The 23,308-nt window shown below is 43.4% G+C and overlaps 1 protein-coding gene across 2 annotated transcripts in view; it reads right to left on the bottom strand.

Annotated features, from left to right (window-relative positions):
- PDIA5 (protein disulfide isomerase family A member 5) overlaps window positions 1-23,308 on the bottom strand; it is a 201,510-nt gene that overhangs the window by 22,868 nt on the left and 155,334 nt on the right. The window contains exons 14-15 of one of the 2 annotated variants that reach the window (XR_013228164.1): window positions 19,723-19,853; window positions 16,351-16,436 (exon numbers count right to left, since the gene is read on the bottom strand). Coding sequence is in view for 1 of the 2 variants with exons in the window: in XM_077320450.1 (XP_077176565.1) it covers window positions 19,723-19,853 (131 nt within the window). In the remaining variant the exon portion in view is untranslated. The remainder of the gene's footprint in view (window positions 1-16,350; window positions 16,437-19,722; window positions 19,854-23,308) is intronic. The other variant, XM_077320450.1, reaches the window with a different exon arrangement.

Raw genomic sequence — 23,308 nt, forward strand, 5'->3', positions numbered from 1 at the left:
CAGGGGGAGCAGAACTATATGAGGGAATTCAGTCCGCCTAGTACATATGTACCACATGTACAGGTATTTTTGTTAAAAAAAAAATTCTACAAATGCTCTAAAACTGTACAGGACCTACTCCCATGTCACCTTTGGTCTCCCCTGTAATTTAAGGATGTGATAAAATACAAGGTGCTGGATGCTTATTGTAGCAGAGTGAGAAATGTTCCCAGCTGTCACTGTTTGGTCACTGTGTAGCACCTGCAAATAGGTGGCACTCTTCCCTTCTTTGTCAGCATAAAACAAAACTGGAATTATATTTATGCAGCAGAGAGAAATGGCTGTTTCAGGAACAACCTGTAACTGATAGTCTCAGAGATTCATGTTGTCTGTTTGCACTTGGGAGGATGAGATGCATGTAAAGGCCTGTTTTTTATCAGGCAGTAAGTCACCAGAGTTCCCAGAGAGGCTGAGGTAGCCCTTCCCTAAGCCTAGCTCAGCCTGTTGTAACAGGCTGTGCTTCTCCAATTGCCTCATTTGCTTTAATCCATCACAGTGTCCTCAGGAATTCCTGTAGCACTCTAACATACAAGGAAAAGTGAGGGAGGTATGAGATAACAGAACTCACCTCAGAGAACATGAGTTATAGGAAAAGGGCTGCCTTTTCTTCTTCAAGTGAACCTCTGCCCATACTCAGCAATAGCCCTGAAAGCCTGTTACTGGCTGCCCTCATTCAAAAGAGAAGATTGCCCAGAGCTGCAATAAAAGCTGCAGTCACTGGAGAATCAAGAGGACTGGTAAACACATGGCCTTTTACAATTATTGTGTGGTTCCCATTCCTCCTCCCCTTCTGGGCCTTCCTTTGTTCCACTACTAACCTTGACAAACCCGACTGCATATGGCGGCTTTGTATTTATTTTTTGATATTTCTATTTTCATTCTGCCCTTTCTGAAAAACGACTCAGAGCATTCAGCATGTTTGTCATTAAATTCTTCTGCAAAGCAAGTAAGGAGGTACTGCTCTACTTTGTGGGGCATCAATTTTGGGCTAGGACTTAGTTCCAGTTTTCAACATACCAAAAGGTGTCCAAAAGCTCAGAAAAGTACTGGGGACCCCTGGCCTAGAACAACCTCTGCACATGTCATGTGATCTGAAAAGAGAACTTTTATGTATGCATATATATATAGCGCTCTCCCTTGTGGCTCAGAATGGTTTACAGGTTTACCTGTGCAGCTGCCACATGAAAATGAAGCTTATGTGTCTCGTCATGGGAAGATGCTAGAGTTTCCTTTTTTTTGTAGGATGCAGCAGGCCACAAAGCATTCTGGCTAAATAGCTACAACATTGGTAGGATGATCTCTTGTTTCCTATTAAGTTTATTCATGCTGCTTAATGATGCTGTAAATATTTCATCTAGAAATAATCAATTTTAATCATATATTGCCATCTGAAGCACATAAGGCAGCAAATATGCCACTAAAAGGCATATCAACGGCTTTTTTAAAAAGTACACTATACATTCAAAAAAATGCTAACTGACATTTTAACATGGTCAATGGCCAGATTTTTCTGGTGACATTTTACTGCAGATTCAACCTATAGCATTTCCACGCTTCCTTTATTTTATCTCCCCCCCCCTTCATCTGTACCCCACTTTTATCCCCAAAAGAGGCTTCCAGCATTCTTCCCTTCTCCATTTTTTCCTCATCACAGTACCATGAGGTAGGCAAGGCTGAGAGTATACGACTGGCCCAAGGTCGCCTGGTAAGCTTTTAAGGTAGAATGGGGATTTGAATATCGGCCTCCTAGATATCAGACCTAGATATTAATTCAAATGGCTGGCTCTCCTTGTGTTGTATTAGTATCCTTACCTATCAGACTCTTCTAACAGATGGCACTGATTCAAAATTACTGTGTTCAAACAATAACATGCCAATGCTGTTAAAGAGACCATCTCTAAAATGAGGGCTAGATGATTAAGGCTGGAGATGGACACTAGTCCTTAAATCAGTAGTGGGATGTTGGAAACCACATTGCTTTTGGTGTACACATACATTGCTTTCATCCTACAGGTCAAGCAGATGGTCCAAATTTTTGAAACTCAAAACCTGTTAACCAGAGGCAAGAGTGACATCATGGGCAGTGATGTTATATCACCTTCAACCCCACCCCCACCCCCAATAAAAAGCTATCATTCTTTCCAGCCTTACAGTAGAATCATGGATTCAAGTAGATAGCTGTGTTGGTCTGAAGTGGCACAACAAAACTTGAGTCCGATGCCACCTTTAAGACCAACAAAGATTCATTCAAGGTGTGTGCTTTCGTTCGCATGCATACTTCCTCAAACAATCTCAGACTACTGAGAACACTTCCCTGGGAGTACGCCCTGTTGCGATTCATATCTATAAGGAACTCTGAAGTACAGTAAGGATCCTGACAATACTTGCGATCCCAGCAAAGAGCCATAAAATGCACAGCAAGGTCAGCAGAACAGAGAAGCATTTCCACAGAGAGATAACCATTTGCTCTACCTGTCAGGAAGGGCAAGATGGATAGCTGTTGTAAAACATGATCTGGGAGGTGTCTCTGCATTGATGCGGAGGCTGGGATTCACCTTCCCATTGGGGGAGAGGGGTTCATAAATGTGCACTGGATGAGAGACTGCTCATCAGCCAAAGTAGAAAGGGTTAAAAGACTGGTAACATACATTAGTCTTTGTTCAAATGGTAAAAATGGATACCTAAATGTGCATTTCTTCACTGGACATCCAGAGGGGGATCTCAGAGGTAAACCTTCTGTACTGTTATACTTAGCTTAAGGTAAAGGTAAAGGTCCCCTGTGCAAGCACGGGGTCATGTTTGACCCTTGGGGTGACGCCCTCCAGCGTTTTCATGGCAGACTCAATACGGGGTGGTTTGCCAGTGCCTTCCCCAGTCATAACCGTTTACCCCCCAGCAAGCTGGGTACTCATTTTACCGACCTTGGAAGGATGGAAGGCTGAGTCAACCTTGAGCCGGCTGCTGGGATTGAACTCCCAGCCTCATGGGCAAAGCTTTCAGACGGCTGCCTTACCACTCTGCGCCACAAGAGGCTCATATACTTAGCTTAGTGTTATCCTTTTCTGTTATTTTCCTTAGATCTTTAGACTGGATAGTTATTTTCCCTGTTCACCTTAATGTTATGTGGGCTGCCACCCCTCCATCAAAGGCTGGCACACCCGTGTCAACCCTTCCTGACACTCCTGAGCAGACCCTGGCACCAGAGAGAGAAAAGCCAGGTCAAGCCTTGCAAAGCATAATGGGAAAGCAACTAAAACCCACTTCTTGCTCTGAAGCAGGACTTGGAGTTAGGCTTCCCCCGACCTACTTGCTTGCAACAAAAGAGGAGTTTGTCAGCACACCTGGCAAGTACAGAGAGACAAAGGCACCCCACCCAAGACTCCCCTCCAGCCAGCCAAGCACTTTGTCTTGCAAAGGGAACTGGCCACTCTCTTTCAACACCAAATCTAATCCAAGATTTGGTCTTTGTCTTTTCCCTTACCACTATCCCCAGGCACAAGCAATCATCCAGGATTTGCCAGAAATGGGCCATCAGCCCTACTAGACAGGAAATATTTCTTCATATTCCCAGCAGCTAGTTTCTTTGTCTCAGCAACCCGTTTCTTTGTTGGGACCTGGCTACAGTCGTTACTGGCCATCAAACTCTTTGTCCAAGCCCTGGACAAGGTAGGATCAGCCCCCTGTAGCCTCAGGCCACAGATTTCCTTTAAATATTGGGCTCCCACAGCCACAAAGTGCAGTCAGTTTCCAGGCTACAGAAACTCTGTCCGACATTCGTCTTGGTCCCTCGTCTGTCGCCCCAAATTGCTTCCCTGGACCTCCGGAACTCTGCTCCACCCAGAAGACAGGTAGATATCACTTCCAATCAACCCTTAGTATAGATTCCTCCCCTATAAGCCTTTTCCTTGTGTGCTAGTGGCTAGGAATGTACATTTCTTTGCTAGAGTATGCATGTGTTGTCTTTTGTCTAATTAGTGTGTGTGTTAATAAAGTTCTTCCATGTTTAGATCATTGTCTGCCTTGGTTCTATCTCAGTGACATAATTACCCAGTAAACTGTGCAATACAAGGTCCCACGTTACGCCACGCTGCCTCTTGCTGGCTCTACTAGCTGATTCCCCACAACTAAATTTAGACACGTGTCCTTACAGACACGCATTTGGCGTAACATTAATTTGTAGCAATAAATTCAAGTGGGTAGCCATGTTGGTCTGAAGCAGCACAACAAAGCAAAGTCAGTCCAGTGGCACCTTTAAGACCAACAAAGATTTATTCAAGGCGTGAGCTTTTGAGTGCAAGCACTCTTCCTCAGACAAAGAGTGTTTACACTCGAAAGCTCAGAGCTTGAATAAATCTTTGTTGGACTTAAAGGTGCCACTGGACTCTGATTTTGTTTTGCTGTAGCAATAAAGTTTTCCTGTTTAAGAGAGCGAAGTGTGCTTCAGTCCTCTCAAGTCTTAATCACTAGCTCAAGGTCCAACATACATGCATAGGGGAGAAACTGAAGCAATTGGGAAACTGCCTTTTGTACAGCCTCAGAGGTAGCCTTTACTAGTTTCCCCCAGGTCACTGGGAAGATGGGAAGATGGATTTCTAACTTGGGGTGATGGCAATAAAAACAGTAACACACTTTAGTTGCTCACAAACATGTGTGTAAACATACATAGAACTGGAAGGGGGGAGGCATGACAAGCCCCATGGAATAAACTGGAGTAGGATTCTGAGTAGACCTGCTTAGGGTGACTTTCTTAATCCGTATACATAAGAGTTAACTTTCAGCTATTTATGCCAAGTGGCTTTCCTTCTCCATCTCTCCTTTCATGCACTGATGGTGTTAATTCATCGAAAGAACAAATTAAATATATCTTTGCATCACACCTACATATTTGGCCCAAGTTATCCTCTTCCCTCTTTCCTACAATCTGAGTGAGAATCAAAAATACTAACACGCTGTGGAACTTCTAAATCCAGTGGGCATTTATCAAGCTTTGGACCTTTCTCCAAACACAACAGATGTGAATCTTGTGCTGAATTCTCAAGGTATTAAAAAGTCATCAAAATACAATGTGGAAAGAAGCACGTCATATGTAACAACAGAACTTCATCTGTTACAACTTACAAGGATTGCCAAATGCAGGAAACTTGGAAGAAACCCAATTCAGTCATTCATTCTATTTAAAGCACAGTCAAGCTCAAATAGCAAAAAAAGATGAGATTTGCATTTCTACAGGAGGAAACCTCATTTCTAATACACCCGTTTCATTTTCACTTGTTATTTTAAGCCCTCATATATTTGCAAACTTATATAAAAAGGAACACTTTACAAATACTGCATCTCTTGACCTCCCCAAAAAAGTGTGCTGAAAATTTCATGTTGATTTCATAGAGAATCCTAGAGTTGGAAGGGGCCATACAGGCCACCTAGTCCAACCCCCTGCTCAACGCAGGATCAGCCCTAAGCATCCCAAAGCATCCAAGAAAAGTGTGTATCCAACCTTTGCTTGAAGACTGCCAGTGAGGGGGAGCTCACCACCTCCTTAGGCAGCCTATTCATGGAATTGAATGATTTCATGATTTCATGGAATGTGTGAGGGGCCTTGTTTGCATGAGCTGCTGAACTCAGGAGAAGATTGTGGAAGGCCACTGTTCAACTTCCTGTGCAAGGATTTCTACCTTTACAGCACCTTCCTCTCATGGAAACTTATATCTGATCTTCAACAAATCCCCCCTCTGTTGCTGTACTTTTCATACAAATACACAGTTAAATATACAAAGAGATGTGGTAAAATAAAGCTTATAAGATTACTAGGCAAGAAACCTCCAAAGAAACCTCCATCAATTTCCTTTCTATGATTCTTCGTCACTGATATGCCTGTGACACAGTAATTCAGAATATAAAACTGACCTAGGAGCACACGTAGAGTTCCACTCAGCTCTGCACAGCATTTAAACACCAGTGTCACAGAGTTAAAGTGAGAAAGAGAGATAATAGTTCCTGATGTAAATCTTGATGTGAAAGAGGGCTGGCTATTATGATTATTTCCACGGTAGTTTCGAGGCCAGGGCCATGGGCAGCCTGCTAGCATCTTAGTTGGTTTGTAATAAGCACTCAACAACAGTGTTTGATGTAGCCAAAAGGAGGCTCCCTCATTAAAGTGACAGATTTTGGGATTCATAGTGAAGATGATTAATTATAGGCCAAAGGACAAATTTAAGAAGTACAGATCTAGACTGGGGACTGTTCAGAATCAGTATATAAAAGCACAGATGGTTTGCATATTTTAGGCAGGCCAAGCAAAATGTTAAAAGGAGAAGTACAAGAGTTTAAAAGAGGCAAAAAAAGAGAAGAGTCTTCTGAAACCAAGCATACACACTGAACAGGAAACAGATGGGAGTAAAAGAAATCTGTGTTATATAAATTGCCAAGAAAAAAAATGAAGGGGCAGGGAGAATTTAGAAAATAATGAGCACTGTCCTAAAAAGTTTGGACTCAACCTCTGCAGGTAGCATACACTATTCAGAGGATGATGCTCCACAGTTGTAGTCATAGCATGCTAACTGATAAGCTTACTTCTCAGTGCAAGGCCTATCCAATAACATGGCAATACCATCACAATAGGTGAGGACTTAATCATGAAAGGCGACAGAAAACCTTTGTTTGGAGCCAAACAGCATTCTGCAGCAATATGGGTTGAGGTTCAGTCCAATGCTCTCGGGCATTTCTTCATACACAACATTATTTTTTCATGTGCAGTCATGTGCTCCAGAGATGTTTTTCTTGGCTTGCAGGCATTACCTTCTAGAGCACAGAGGCAGAGATAGCTCAACTGAGTACTAGAGTTTTTTTTTTTGCCTGCTCTCCCTAACACAGCAATAATTTTATTCCCACAAAGTATTCTCTTTCTCATTGCTGAGAAAGGCTCTTTTGGGGGTATGGGCAGGGAGGTGGTCTCTCAAGTACACTGGGCCCAAATCACATATGGCCTTAAAGGTGATTACCAAAACCTTAAGCTTAATCCAGAATTCAACTGGGAGCCAGCCAAGTGGTTGGAGTACCGGCCGGATGTGGGATCTCCATGATGTTTTGGTGAGGATACATATACTTAAATGAAGTATATGTAAAATAATTCAATAAAGTCTTATAAGACCACCTAACGCCGAAACCAGGGGGGAGAGCCAAACAAAACAAAAAATATATACCCATAGTGGAAGACAACAGTAGAGGGTTACAGGCAAGTCTCCCTGGGGAGTGAATTTCAGAGTTCTGTCTTGCCTTTGAAAGGCTGATTTAGCCTCTTCTGTAAATGGCATAAGCAATTCAAAGACTGTAGATCATCGAGTAACTGCCTTCCAGATCGAGTATTTACAGGAAATAGCCCAGAGCCAAAGATCACTAATCTATGAGTCTGTAAGATGGCACTCTTCCGCCAGGCCTATGACTGAGGCCAGGGTGGCTTAATGTCATGTGGGCCTCCACTCTCCCCTCTCCAGATCTCCCCCTTTCTTCTTGGCTCCTGGCCAATACCCAATCTGTAGACCAGAAGAGAGATGGTTGGGGTGGGGTAGGCTTGCATGAGTGGAGTGGGAAGGTGTTTGGGTTGGGAATTTTAATTGCAGGATGTTTTAAATTTTGATTTAACTATGTTTTAACTATTTTGTAAACCACTCTGAGCCTGCTTGCATAGATGAACTGTCTGTATATCTAATAAAAACAACAACAATGACAATATATGAAAACTGCAGACAAGACAAATCATACATATTAATCTGACATGTCTATCAGTAATGTACATGTTTGGCTCAATGGGCCAAGAATATCACATATAATTATTAACTACTTTACAATGTCAGAAGCCTCTGGCTTAGTTCAGACACAATCCAGCTGCCTCTGGGGAAGCAGCAGGTAAAGACAATTCTTCTCCTATAACAGCACACAAATGAAGAAGAAGAGTTGGTTCTTATATGCTGCTTTTCTCTACCCGAAGGAATCTCAAAGCGGCTTACAATCGCCTTTCCTTTCCTCGCCCCACAACAGACACCCTGTGAGGTGGGTGAGCCTGAGAGAGTCCTGATATCACTGTTCAGTCAGAACAGCTTTATCAGTTCTGTGATGAGCCCAAGGTCACCCAGCTGGTTGCATGTGAGAAAGCATGGAATTAAACCCGTCTTGCCAAATTAGAAGTCCGCACTCCTAACCACTACAGCAAGTTGGCTCTCAAATGGTATGCAACCTCCCCAACCCTCCCCCCCAAAAAACTGTGCCACAACCTATCACTTCACCTAGACTGATGATGGCACCCACCAGCTGAAGATCCTAGAAATGATCCAGAAACAAAGACAAAACTTTTAATTCTCCTTCAAGGTTCCATATTCCAAAGTTTGCATCTCCTAATTTTTGAGGGTCTACATGATAATTCCCAAGGAATACTTTTGATTACTTTGTTAAAACCTGCTACAAGTATGTTCATAAAAAACTGTTTTTGAAGTTATCTGTCCAAATGGTTTCAGTTTCAAATGCAAGACACAGTTTTTGTTGCTTCCTTCACATGCATTTCTTACACACATCAAGTCTTAAAACAAGGCCCTTCACAAATCCTTTCAATTCTTATGTTGGCTGTTGGGAAATTAGTTAAGCTGGAAGAGCAAGTCCTACAGTTCTATATATATATATATATATATATGAATCTGGTAACAAGATATATAATAATGATGATGCCGAGGATCTATCCTGAGGGAAATACTCCAGCAAGCATCCATTAAAACCAGGAGAACACAGAAGGCAAACTCCATGAACTCTGCAAACCAAAGAAATTGGCAGGTCAGTGTACAGATAAGGATAGGAAAGATCTGTGTTAATGAGATCTATTCCTCTTCACAATACTAAATCAGGCTATAGTTTATAGCAAAGGGAACATTTCCTAGCACTGGGCAAGATAGATGGTAGCCAAGATCTTCCTATAGGTAAAATGAGGTAAAATGAGTACCAGCACACCATTCCATCATGACAGAAGCACCATCTTTGGGGACAGATGGGAGAGAAGGAAAGGGAGACAATGTGCATTGTGTTCTGTCTGACATTAAGAATTTCAGCCCCATCCTTCTCATGGCACTCCGAAAACATAGTTAGGATCCTGAAATAAATTAGTGGATCCTGCATATAGCAAATCAATGGCATGTGTAATAGTATGCTGTGAATAAATCTGCCAGTTAGTGCTTTGTCCTAGGCCTGCTGCTCTGCCAGTTCAGAAACTGAAAACAGCCTTTATCAAGACCAGGGGTAGTCAAACTGCGGCCCTCCAGATGTCCATAGACTACAATTCCCATGAGCCCCTGCCAGCGTTCTCTGGCAGTGGCTCATGGGAATTGTAGTCCATGGACATTTGGAGGGCCGCAGTTTGACTACCCCTGATCAAGACAGTCTGCAAGCTGAATCACAAACTAATCAGAGCTAAAATAAACCATGGTATTGTGTTCTGTCTGAACTGGGATATCCTTTTGCTGTATTTCAAGGCTGAACATTTATAAGTTATATACAGTGAGGTTCTAGACTACAAGATTATTTTAAGCATTCCCCAAACATGTGTTTAAAATGTGCTTGTTATTTTGGATCTACAAAAGGAAGGTTCTGATTAGTCTTTGTATTTATGCATTTATTTTAAATTTATTTATATTCAGCCTTTCTGTCCAATCAGGGCTACAAAGGCAGCTAACAATTAAAGCAGCATGATAAATACCAATTAAAAACAGAACTAAGATACAAATATAAAACAGAGGACAACAGATTAAAAAACAAGAATGAGGAGGGATCATTGAGGGACTGCCAGATAAAACAAAGAAGACTTCGCCCCTGGTGGAAAACAGAGATAGACTGCAGTAGTTCGGTAGGTTTGTTCAGGAGTAGACGCTGGTCCCAAAAGTCAACACGAGCACCTTGATTTGGGCCACTGTAGATGGACCAAGAATGGACTGATATGGCTCCTATCGCCAGTGTTATATTGGCATAACATTGCCATGTATTTGTTGTGGAACAATGAGAGCTGCTATCACAGGAAACACTTTTGGAATTGATATAATCACCACATTGAGAAGCTATTTAAAATACATCTGGCTATATATCTTTTTATGTACTACTGCCAATTGGTTTTATTGAGTATAATGCCAATAAAGGTCTTATGTATGCCTTATGTATGTATACACACAGCTACTTCCATTCCTAAGCAACTCTTTCTATAATAAAGAAATTCACATCTAATTATTATTGTAAGTCAAGTAGGACTGGGAAATATTTCCTTCTCTCGAACTCCTCTCTCAGCTGGTGCTGTGGGAATGAAGCTGCTCCCAGCTGCAACAGAAAGAAAGCAGCTACCAAGTAATCTACCTTCCCCTGTTGGCCTTGCTTTCAACTAGCACAGAAACCATTGCAGTATACCATTAACCCTTAAAGTGCATTTGTTCTGAACAACATACCTGCTAAAAACTGCAAGGGGCACAGAGGTAGCTATGGCTACGATTCTGCCTATGCACTTTCCATATAAATGCTGCTTTATCTTATACTTTGTCACGTGGCTATGACACCTATGGCCCAAATTTGCTCCACAATGGTAACATTAAAAGGCAGGTATTTCAGTGGAGGCAGGTTTTGTATTTGTCAATAGGACTAAAACTCCATGTCATTTGGGGCTGCAGACAATACACTATGCCTCGGTATAAAGCCACTATGACTCATGTTATATCAATATGCTTAAACACTAGACTATTAAAAACCTGACAAGTCACCGACAACAGGAACAAACACCTGCAGAATCATACTGACCAGGTGGCAGTGCACCATGCACTGTAAATGTTAAATCATCTGCCAGAGAAAGACATCCCTATGCTATTCAGCTGACATGGCTGCATGCTAAAGATAATCCCCTTTCTATTAATTAAATCACATGTAACATTTTAAGGTTATTAAAGATTTAAAGCAGAAATCCTGTTATACAAGAACTGGAGGTATTATGAGTGCAGAACCTGACACATTTATCTGTAGGTTTTAATGTCACAGTTGGGAAGCCTAGTTTTCCAGCAGCATTTCTTCCCTTGCTAGTGTTCAAGTCCATTAAGCTGACTCATAAGTTTTGGAGTAAGAGTAATGTTTAAACAAGTATTTTAAGAGCAGTTTCCTCAAGTACTAATTAATGTACTGAGACAAAAAAATGAAGAATTAAGTGGTAACTGTACCAGCAGGAAATCACTTTATGAATCCATCTTTAAAAGAAAGAAAACTCAACATATTTTCTAAACACAGCTAACATCAACATTATGAATACATCTGATTCTCCAAATCTGTGGATACGTAAATCTAGGGACTGTATCAATGAACAAAGAAGACTGCTCTTCTGAAAAACCTGAAAAAGTCCCTGGTTTGTAAAAAAATCTGAAATCTAAAAACAGGTACATGGGAGAATTAATCCCACCTCCAAATAACAGAAACAAAGTTTGAACTTTTAAGAAAAGATATCCCAGTTGTCCGTAAAAGGCAGGGGGAAGGGAAAGGGCTCTTTCCAGAGCTGCTTTGGCATTTTGAAAGAAAAATCATTGGGCCAAGCCTAGCAGCCATCAGGTTACTTTCTACAACATGACTTGTATGGCTTACTCAGCTGCTTACCACTGTTCAAAAGCAGTCACCACCATGAAAGCCAGTGGTGCGTAGTGGTTAGAGCAGCCTTTTCCAACTGTTTTTAACACTGAGAAATCCCTGAAACATTCTTCAGGCTTCGAGAAACCCCAGAAGTGGTGCAATAATACATAATATGGTTGGGAAGCATAGCTGGGTACATGCCCAACCGGAGCCCCTCCCCACCCCCTCCAGGACCAATATTGGCCATTTTGGGAGGGAGAGTGGTCAACATGACCATACATGGTCATATCACCTGATAAATGTTTAACAAATTAAAATACATACAAATTAATTAACTCCTACCTAGTCGGGAAACTCTTCCTGGACCACCAAGAAAACCTGCGTTAGACTTTCAGATGGATCCAGGTGACCCAAGTCCAAATCAAACAGAATGCAGCAGAAAATGGGGGGAGGCTATAGGGCAGGATCCCATATGTGTTTCCCATTGGCTCCAAGGCACACAAAATCCTCCTCTTGATGCCTGTTACGTATTATAAGAAAGTGGACCAAGCCAGGTGGGGCTGTGGTCCGGCAAGAATTCTGATTGACTGTGCAGATTTTTTTAAATGTTGCTTTGGCAGCAGCTGCCACCTTAGCACCAGGATCTTCACTGTGCGACTGAGGTAAGCTGCAGGAGCCATTTTGTGGGAGGACCCAGCACGCAGTTTGAGAATTCCAGAGGTGCCTGAAGGCTCAAAAAGGTTGGGCACTCTTGTTGGGCACTCTTGAGAAGAAGAAAAGTAGGTTTTTATGCCCCAGTTTTTTCTACCTTAAGAAGACCCAAAGCACAATCCCCTTCTTTTTCTCACCCCACAAAAGGCACCTTATGTGGTAGAGAGTCTGAGAGAGTTCCAAAAGAACTGTGACTGACCCAAAGTAACCCAGCAGGCTCTTTGTGGAGGAATTAACCTGGTTCTCCAGATTAGAATCTGCCACTCTTAAACACTGATGACACCATGCTGGTTTTTGGGGAAGGAAAAGAAGAAACCGTGGGGGAAGAGAAATGAGATGCCCCCCTGAGAGACCTTATTTAATAAGGGAACTGATTGATTCTCTGGAAAAGGTTTCCTTGGAAAGTAGCTTCTGTATCACCAAGGACCAAGGATACAAGTTAGAGCTAAAAATCATGAAGGATCAATGTACTTTTTAACTTGGTTTAAACAGCCTAGCAGATTCGAATGGCAGAGGCTACTTAAAGTAGACACCTTGCGGTATGAAGCAGGATCTCCACACAGAAGCCTATACAGCCTATCAGGTGAGACTATGATTATATAGCTTTCTCAGCCATGCGAATCAAGGGCCTGCCTCTGCTTGATTTGAAGTTCCATGTATTTTTCAATTAGACAATTAATGAATTTAAATTGATTACTCTTATAAAACAATCAAATTTAAATACATTTCCACAGTGCCAAATTTCAATATAGATACCATTAAGGTATTTACGTGCATGAACTTACAATTAAACAAAAGCTACTAGTTACTTGTAGAACCAAAAGAACATTTTCAACATTTTTTTTTGTTCCATCTGTAAACCGCCCGTGGCGCCATGGGCGCCACGGACTAAATAAAACAGTAAGGGGTCCTGGGGCGGGATGAGTCCGGGATGAGGAAGGGTCCAGATTGGACCCTTCCTCATGACAGACAATCGGAGGGACCAATTGGCAGGCGCGAAGCGCCTGCCAATTGGTCCCTCCGATTCCAAGCCCCAGGAACTGCGAGCCGCGCGCAGCGCGGCTCGCAGTTGCTCCCAGCCTGACGCGGCGAGAGGCGCAAAGCGCCTCTCGCCATGTCAGGCCACCGCCTGAGGGAGCCCCCGGCAGTCGCACGGAGCGCGGCTGCCGGGGGCTCCCTGTCCGGCAGCCTGACGCCGCGAAGCGCCTCTCGCCGCGTCCGCCCGGCCCGATCCGCGTGGGTGACTTCCGGCCGCGGCCCGACCCGCGGGTGTGGCTTCCGGGCGCGGCCCGACCCGCGGGCGTGGCTTCCGGGCGCGTCCCGATCCGCGGGCGCGGCTTCCGGGCGCGTCCCGATCCGCGGGCGCGGCTTCCGGGCGCGGCCCGACCCGCGGGCGTGGGTTCCGGGCGCGGCCCGACCCGCGGGTGTGACTTCCGGCCGCGGCTCGACCCGCGGGCGTGGCTTCCGGGCGCGGCCCGACCCGCGGGCGTGGCTTCCGGGCGCGTCCCGATCCGCGGGCGCGGCTTCCGGGCGCGGCCCGACCCGCGGGCGCGGCTTCCGGGCGCGGCCCGACCCGCTGGCGCGGCTTCCGGGCGCGGCCCGACCCGCTGGCGCGGCTTCCGGGCGCGGCCCGACCCGCGGGCGTGGGTTCCGGGCGCGGCCCGACCCGCGGGTGTGGCTTCCGGCCGCGGCCCGACCCGCGGGTGTGGCTTCCGGCCGCGGCCCGACCCGCGGGTGTGGCTTCCGGCCGCGGCCCGACCCGCGGGCGCGGCTTCCGGCCGCGGGCGCGGCTTCCGGCCGCGGCCCGATCCGCGGGCGCGGCTTCCGGCCGCGGCCCGCAAGCGCGGCCAGAAACGTGGCCGTGGCCCGATGCCGTGCCGGTCCCCAGCCTAATAAAGGTTGGGGACCACTGCCTTAGCTGATGAGTCGCTGGAGGTTTCGTCTGCCTAGCCGATCAATTCGCTTACTCAAGCATCCCAGGGTAAGCAATTCTCTTAGTAAAGCATTCCCCTCCAGGAAAAGGCTAGTGCCCATTGTATTCCCACATACAATGGGCTTTGCCTCTAGTATTATCATAAGACAGTGGATTTCAAAACTAAATGTGTATAACTTGATTCCCATTGGTTAAAGTTTCACTCGCTAAAGTATTTAACCCACCTGCTAAGTCTGATAAAAGGAGCTTGATGTGTGGTGCCCTTGAATCAACCCCCTTGGGCCAAACCGACAACCATACTGGGGAAAAAGCCTCATAAGCCAACTGTAGTTTCAGGTTAAGTGAAATTTTCTCTTATGTTTAGGAAAGCAAAGTTAATATCAGCTTTCTGCTGCAAAACATCCATGAGAGATGTCCACTCTTTGCACCCTGCAGAGCCCTGCAAATTGAACCCATTTGGAAGTTAATAATATTGACAATTGCCTTCTTTACTGTGCTAGCCTGGGAAACAGAGTAAGCCTTCATTTTGTTATTATTGCATCCTAGTTTCTATTAACCAGTTTTTAAAGGACAAACATCTAACAAGAAAGATGTAAGAAGACAGATCTTATTGCTGACTGTACTAGACAGTGCCAGTAAAGCACAGCAATAAGGAATGTGGGATGCATTTTCTTTACTTCTAATTTTTGAAAAATTATAATTATCCATGTTGTACCAAACTAAGTACTACCTACCAATCAGCCAGTCTTACAACCTTCCCTAACTACTGTGAGCAGATGCGAAGGGAACAACTCCAACATCTCCTAAGACATATTTGAGAAATCAAGCAAGAAAATATTTGCAACCCTCCCTGCAAAATGACATCTCCACAGTTCTGTTTCCTAATTTTTGGTATCTTCTTTCATGCTATTTTTTATTTCTACGCATTCAGCATGCGAACCATAGATCAGCTGATGTAACATCGTGGGGAAGAACATAAACAATGTGCCAGGATAAAATCAGAGTCCAGTAGCACCTTTAAGACCAACAAAGATTTATTCAAGCACCCTTTGTCAGAGTGCTTGCACTTGAAAGCTCACGCCTTGAATAAATCTTTGTTGGTCTTAAAGGTGCTACTGGATTTTATTGTGCATTACTCAAATGAGGCTACTCATTTGAATGTGTCAGGATGTCCTAGTTCAAATCTTGGTTTCCATCACTCCCTGCCTAAGCTAAGCAACTAGATCATAGCCTCATCCTGCTCACCAATTATTGGGATCCCAATGCAGGCTTGCCTTATGGGGCTATCACAATAGAATGACTACTAAGGCCATGTATGTCAAATGCTTTAAGCATTAGGGAAGAGGAGCTATATTAAGTACTATCATTATTACCAGCACACCACCAAATCTTTCCTCACTTAGTCTTCAACACATTTACTTTTCTACCATTCTTCTATAAGTTGCTAACCTCATCTGTACTATTTCTTTATAATGGTTAACTTCCTCCACTGAATGTTCCTCAGCTTCCTAACAAGGCAAGGCAATTGCCTTTGTTACTGTGCTATCCTGGGAAACAGAGCAAGCCTTCATTTTCTCATTATTGCAAGCTATTCAAGGGACATGAAGAATACTACTGGGGGATGGGTGTCTCCAAGGTTTTGCTAGTCCAAAGTTTTGACCACTGTTCTGAGCGATTAAAATATAAACCTTTGAGGGGACAGGTGTTGGTTCAGAGCATCCCTAAGATATTTAAAGGCTTTCTATTATGCCATAGAATGAGAAGGGGGGAGAAAAATGCACATTAATGTCTGAAATGGTAAATCAGATGACTGCAGGAACTGCTTCCGTGATCAGAGAAGTAGCAATATACAGATTCTCTCACCACACAAAAGTAGCCAGTGGGGATATCTGTCAGTCATGTCCCACATCTCATTCAGATAGGTGCACTCACATGAGTACTGCATTATGTACAATCCAATCTGTACCGGGCTTTTAGCTTGACTATACTGAATGCCTTAAGAAGGATTGAGGAGTTCAAGAAACTATTCAGATCAAAAAACAAACCTTAATCACGTAAGAAGCTTGTAGCTCTTTACTGAACACAGTAAGATGGCACAGGCTGAAGGGCTTCACTGACCTGGGATGTGGTTCTGAATAGAGAAAGAAAATTATTTGAACAAATGCAGCCTGGCAGCCTTACTGGTCCTTCCTTCTGCACTAAAATAAGCAAGTTAGTAGTAATTGGCAGGGATAAAAACCCTGAGAGGTCCCCATGATTGAGAAAGCAGTAAACAAAGATAATCTATCGAATTTAGCAGAAGGCACATTACCAGTGCAGAAAGGGAACTGTCTCCGTACACAATGAATTTGTACTTGGTCTGTTGCCCTATTATCTCACTGCAAGCAGGGACGTAAAATATTCAGTTGTCACTTCCTACAGCGTTTGATTAAGAAGAGGCTAGTATACATAAGAACACAACACGTATCAAAAGTACCACACCACTCTCTCATATTTACATAAAACAAAACTGAAGTCACAAAGCATCCTGGACACAGGAGCATCAACAGGTTGTATAATTTATCACAGGGTGCCTAATTAAAAGCATATCAATCACCAAATGGAACTCTTTATTCTCAAAGGAGTTGCAAGACAGAGGTTCAGCTAGCAACGGCAACTTCTTCAGTCCTTAATCATAGTAACCTGTATCAATATCTTCAGCCAGATTGCTAATGAGAATTATTCTCTTCCTTAAAATAGTCCTGCTAGAATTCAGGAGGTACAGAACAGAACAGCACTCAGGGGTAGGAGAGCAAGAATCTTCAGGGGGAAATAGTACATGGGTGAATCAATATGTATGTGAGATTCATTGTACCACTAAACTGGAGTACATCATGTACAGCCCACTCGAACCTTTCAAGTTCATTAGAACAAAATGGGCATAAACAATGAGGATGAGGTTTAGCTGAACAGTGGTTCAGGTTGTTCGTGGCTTCTAAAGAGCAGTGTGCAAGCCAAAAGTGCTCAACAGTTTCATGATAATATATATTCCCTGCCCCTCCAACTTTATGTAGAACTCATGTTTAATTTGATTGACATAATAGTAAGAAACAACAGATAGCACATGTGCTTCGTGCAAATAGCAAGTTATCGGTGTTGACAACAGAACTTGATGTTTTAAATAGTTAACATTGTAGCTTTAGCTTTGATACAAAAATCCTCGGAACTTCAAGGCTCTTAAAAGAAAGTTACTGTAGAACTAATGAACCAATTCAGTTTTCATGCTGCCCTCTTGAAACCAAGAACAGCCTGAGCAATAACTATAACAGGGTCATTACCTGATGTTCCATACAATTTACTTAACCAAACTTAACATATGTAGGCTTGGAAAAAGGCTGATGTGGGGAAAAAGAAGCTGGGGGGGGTGTACCCCACTTTTTATTACCAGGAGGAGTTTCAAAGTGGCATACAATTGCCTACCCTTCTTCTCCTCACAACAGACAACCAGTGGGTTGGTGAGGCTAAGAGAGCTCTGAAAAAACTGTGATTGGCTGAAGGTTCACTCAAAGAGGCTGGCCACATGTGGAGGAGTGGGGAATCAAACTCACTTCTCCAGATTAGAGGCCATCAGTCTTAACCACTACTGGCTCTCAAGGAAAGGAAGGGCCTTTCATGTGTTTGCTTCCCCATTTTTATTTCCTAGGATAGAATCCTGTGTGCGGAACTTTCCTATGTTTATCCCTCCACTACAGCAGTTCTTTCCAACCCCAGTAAAGTTTATTCCTGGGGAGCTGAGACCTGAATGAGCTGTATGAGTAGGGAAGCTGCAGTGAAGGTTCGGAAAAGGATGAAATCACTTCCTTCTTCCTCTTCTGTTATCAGAGCTATGCTGACCAAAGAGACAGAAAGGATGATTTCATCTGTCTCTCAAAACCTATTGCAGTCTCCTGAGCCATATAGCTATTATATTCCACATGAATCCTGCAACCTCTGGATTAAGCTTTCTTGGGATCAGCAAGGACTGCGATAGAGACCTTTTTTGCATAGCGGCAGCTACCCTGCACTGCCGCCAGGCCGTTGTGGTGGGGCACGATGCCCTGCCGTTCCCTGTGTACACACAGGGGTGGGGCATGCTGGACTGCCCCGGCGTAGTGCGCGCGCGCTTTACGCCGAGGCCAGGAGGACCAGATCGCTGCTGGCCGAGATAAACTGAAGTGGCGGGGGGGGGGGGAGGTGGGGAGGGGCTGGGAGGAGGGGGAGGCAGGCCCCCTCCCACCGCATTGGTGGGGGCATGGGGTTCGCCCCTGCCAGCTCTGTGGCTCCACGGAGCCCGCAGGGGCATGCGGTGTCCCTACAGACCCGGCGCTGGCGATTATGCACAGCGCCAGCCAGCCTCAACCCCTGCTGGCCCCCTGCATACCCAGGAAGCTGTGGAAGTTCCTGCATTTGCTTAACGCAGGCCTTCCGTAGCCCTGGGCCAGGACGCACCTGCGCTGGCGGCGGCAACGAGCATCATCGGGAATTTTCTCCAAAGCGCTGCCACCGCCAGCATGGGCATTATGACCTGTGCATAATGGGCCAGAGAGAGGAATGTGAAAAAGACCCATGCCAGACAGCACATTCCGCTGACAGACTTTGGAACCAACCTCTATACACACTATGAAGTAAAAGTTAAGGGAAGAACAAACAAGCACCAAGAAGCCGCTATGAATGAGAAATTTTACGATTCAATTTGTTCAGTTTTTGTCCCCAAATAGTTTTGACTGCTTGGTGCCATTGGTGTTAATTAGTTTTTCTTGCTTCTCTTCACACCTTACAATCTGTTCCACAATCTTTATGCAGTATCAGTGTTTTGATCATACCTCAGAATCCCTTCCTCTAGCCAAATTTCACCCTATCTTATTGTCCATCCCAAATTACCTTTAGGCTACTTAAAATGCAAACAGTTGTATTCAGCCACAGTACGCAAATGTGCCTTTCTTCTAAGCTCTGTTAGTTGCCTAGTTTTTTAAAATAAAAATTGTAGAAGGAAAGCATTTCAAGACCAAGATGCCTGCCTTGCAGGGCATATGCCAGGGTCACACAGAGTAAAGGCAGTATGTAAAATTTAAGCAGCAATCCACATACAACTCCAGCTTTTACCCTTGTATGTTACCTCTGTACCAAAATAATGTCTCCCCCCCTGCATCTACATACCTTGATTTAAAGAAAAAATGGCATACAGAGATGTAAGGGGAATGTGTTTACAAGCCTTGTCTATAATCTTGTGCTTAAGACAAATGTCATGTCTGAAGCAATTATTTGTTAAAACCTCAACCAACATCAGCATAGGATCTACTCAAAATAAACCCACTTTGAAGTCTGCTATGGAAGCACCTGACACCCATTTCTCTCTGGCTCAGAACATGCTCCATTCCTGAAGAGAACTGTCTACTCACATGGGGCATAGAACATGACAAGGGCATGTCTCTTTTTCTTCAAAAATTCCCTGAAGTCTTCACCGGCAAGGTGGATAACACTCGTTTGCTTTTCTTCCCAAGTTGGTTCTGGTGGAGGTGGTGCCTGAGGGCTGAAGAAAATAATGTTCTAGGCTTATATTTATAAAGTACATAGAATCTTTTAACTCTCCCCTGACATTTCTCAAAACAGAAGTGTTGTAAACTCTATCAGTCTCCAAAGCTAGAATAACAGCAGATATTCTGAAAATAAGTAACAGGTCCTTTTCTTCAAATCACACATTTTAGTTTGAACCCATAGGGGTAACGCTACTTCTACGGCTAACACAAAGCACAATCAAATCAATATGGCCTAATTTTGCAGAGAGAACAAACAGCTACAGAAATTTAAATAAAAATGTGATTTTTTTGTATACTGACTAATGGGAGGACTGTAAAACATTAAAATTTTAAAACTAGTAGTCCAATGGGCATTGTTGTGGGTGAATAAATAGCAGTTCTATTCACACAGCACTGAAATACCATTAGACTACCTGCAGTGGTAAGACATACTGAGAATTCGGACAGCAGAGCAGCATGCAAAAAAATATTAAACAGATCCAGCGTACTGCCTTTAGCAAGGGATTATAATCTACAATGGAATAACTAGCCTGCCTGGATTTAGTATTCCTTGTTTAACAAAGACAGACGTAGGCAGCAAAATCATACTTTTAAAATAAGTAGATCTCTATCATCTATCATAGCATTATTTAAATTGTTTAGATACATTCATCCCACCTATATATGTGGTTATAAATCCCAAATCACTATCACACTGATTATGTAAATATGGCAACTGAGATGCACCGCTATATTACCCGTAGTTGTCACACAACAATCAAGGTACAACTGCCAGTCAGAATCCATGAATCCATTCAGCTTGTGATAGTGCTTTTGTCTAAAATAAGAAGCCTTCTCCTGATGCACCAACAGATAGCAACTTGGATCAAAGGAACATAAACAGATATTCAGAAGCTAGGCCCGTGTTTCTCCATCCTAGCTGAGGAACTATAACATGGGACTAGCAAGATGCACACAATTTATTTGGGCTTCCAGTGTACTTTACAATTTTTCCTTCTCAAAACAATTATCAATCACAGATTAAAAGATCAGATTGTGATATAAATTCCCAGGGTCTTCACTGAGCTAAGGTTTGAACCTGATGTCCCTGGTCCAAGTACAACATACTTTCTACCACTCCAACAATTCAAAGACTTAGCCTTAGAGGCAATTCAATGGCTGGTTGTTGGGTGGCTTGCTTTGGCACAGACAAACTTCCTGTGGGAAAGAGGTGTAGTTAGAGTCTCTCCCACCATTCCATGGATTAGTATTTAAGGTATGTGCAATATACTTTAAATCCTCTCATAATAGCACGGTGAGGCCAAATTAATTAAACTTGCTTTAATGATCTTTCAGGAAGCACAGATAATAAAATTGTAAAGTACTCTTAATTAAACTCACATGTTCCAAAGTAGAGGGTATATGCCTCTAGGCATACGTATCCCAATTATATGGTTAAAGACTCAACAGTGCCAAGTAGTTTTCAAAATGTTAAAAAGAGGTCTTTTATGTACCCTTGGCTACCAACCTGACAAATTTAAGGTTTTTCAACAAACAATTCACATACCCTTCCCCAAAAAGACACTTTTGTTTTTTTTTTCTGTAGACAAGGTAAATTACTCTAGACACACATAGAAGCATAACTGCACATGTATTTTCTAAACTCATTGCTTTAACCATTTAATTCAAAATTATGCAATTTACCCCAGGCTAATTGGCAAGCTTCACGATGAATAACTTCCACAACAATCAACAGGACAACGACCACCACAAAATCCTGCCTCTTCGAATTACGGTTTTCAGAACTTATTAGGCTTTAATTTCTACAGTGTTAGGCACAAAATGGATCTATGTAAAGATGGTACTTTTCCACAGCCATAAGTATTTCTTTTGTACCTAGAAGCAAAAGGAAATCTGAAGCACACCAGTAAGATTAATGACCCAAAGGACTTATCTCATCTAAGCGCAGAGTGTGGGGAAAACAAGGTTGTGTTTACTTGTAACTGTTGTTCATTGAGTGGTCTTCTGTGCAGGCACATATGGGGACCGCACTTGTGCAGACGTGCCACAAAGCTCTCTTTCCTAAAGCTCTCTAGAACGTTTGGAGCACTCAGCCCCTGCCCTTCACAAGCCTGCTCATTCTTGTCCTGTCAACATGTGACAGGATGGAATGAATGCGTCTTCCCTCAGTCCCTTCTTGCTGTCGTGGAAATACCTCAAGAGAATGAGGATCCCACAGTAGGGAAAGGAGGGTGAGATGTGTGCCTACAGAGAAGACCACTCAATGAACAACAGTTACTGGTAAGTACAACATTGTTTTCATCTTTGTGGCATCTGTGCAGTCCCACATAGGAGAATGCCAAGCTGATTTACCCATGGAAGGTGGAAGTGGGATCCTCAGCGGAATAAGGACTGAAGGAATTGACATCAACTGCACAGTGCTTGATGATATAGATGGAGAAGACCCTGTGTCTGACTTACCAGTAGGAGATAGATAATAATTAGGCAAAGGGGACCACAGGAATAGTGGAGGCCATGAGGCCTAGAAGCATTTGCAATGACTTAATAGCCTCTGAACCATTGTTTATTTGGAGGCTGTCCAATTCTGCCGGAGAAAAGCCTTGCCAATGTTAGAGTAAAAGAAGGCCCCAATGAATAGAATGAACTGAGTTGGATATACGATGGATTAGAGGCCTAGAGAAGTTTGGGTGGAAACAGCTAGAGAAACATGATCATCTAGTAGATCGAGGCAGGTGTGGTAAAAAGCCAATGATCCAAGCAGCAGTAGACAAGCAGCAGAGTGACTACTACAGACATTAACTTGGTAAACATTTTGGGAGCAATGGCCAAGCCAAACTAAGGGCAGTATACTGACAGCAGCCCTGGCCATATTGGAAACAAATGAACTTCCTAGATCTCGAGTGTATGGTAATATGGAAGTAGACATCCTATCCTAAAGATCAATAAAAACAAACCAATCATGAGGAAAAATCAGGCCTATGATCTCCTGTAAAATGGCCACATGAAACTTAGGGCCTTCAAGTAACTTATTAAGGTCCAATATAAGATATTTACATCTTTCTTATAAACTATGAAATAACAAGAATAAAACACAGTTTTGGTCTCATATAACAAAATCAGCTCAAATTCAAAAGCTGGAACACCTACTGCAACTCTAGGCACAAATGTGAAGAGATCAGGGGGACAACTAATCGATAAAACATGAAACTGAAGGAAATATCCTTGCTGAATGATTCTAAGACCCAAGTTTCAGGGGTAAATTACATGAGTAAAATAGACTGGGGAGACAGTCAGGGTTGAGGCTTATCTTTACCAGAGATCCCCCCAGACAAAGCAGGACTCTGCCCGTTGCTTCTAGGCCTGTGGGTACTGAAACAAAAGGTGCCAGGAGGAATTGGAGTAGGAGGGCTGGTACTAATATGATTGTGATGACTGTGAATGAATAATG

This window comes from Paroedura picta, chromosome 2 (assembly GCF_049243985.1).
Source record: "Paroedura picta isolate Pp20150507F chromosome 2, Ppicta_v3.0, whole genome shotgun sequence".
NCBI classification, from domain to species: domain Eukaryota; kingdom Metazoa; phylum Chordata; class Lepidosauria; order Squamata; family Gekkonidae; genus Paroedura; species Paroedura picta.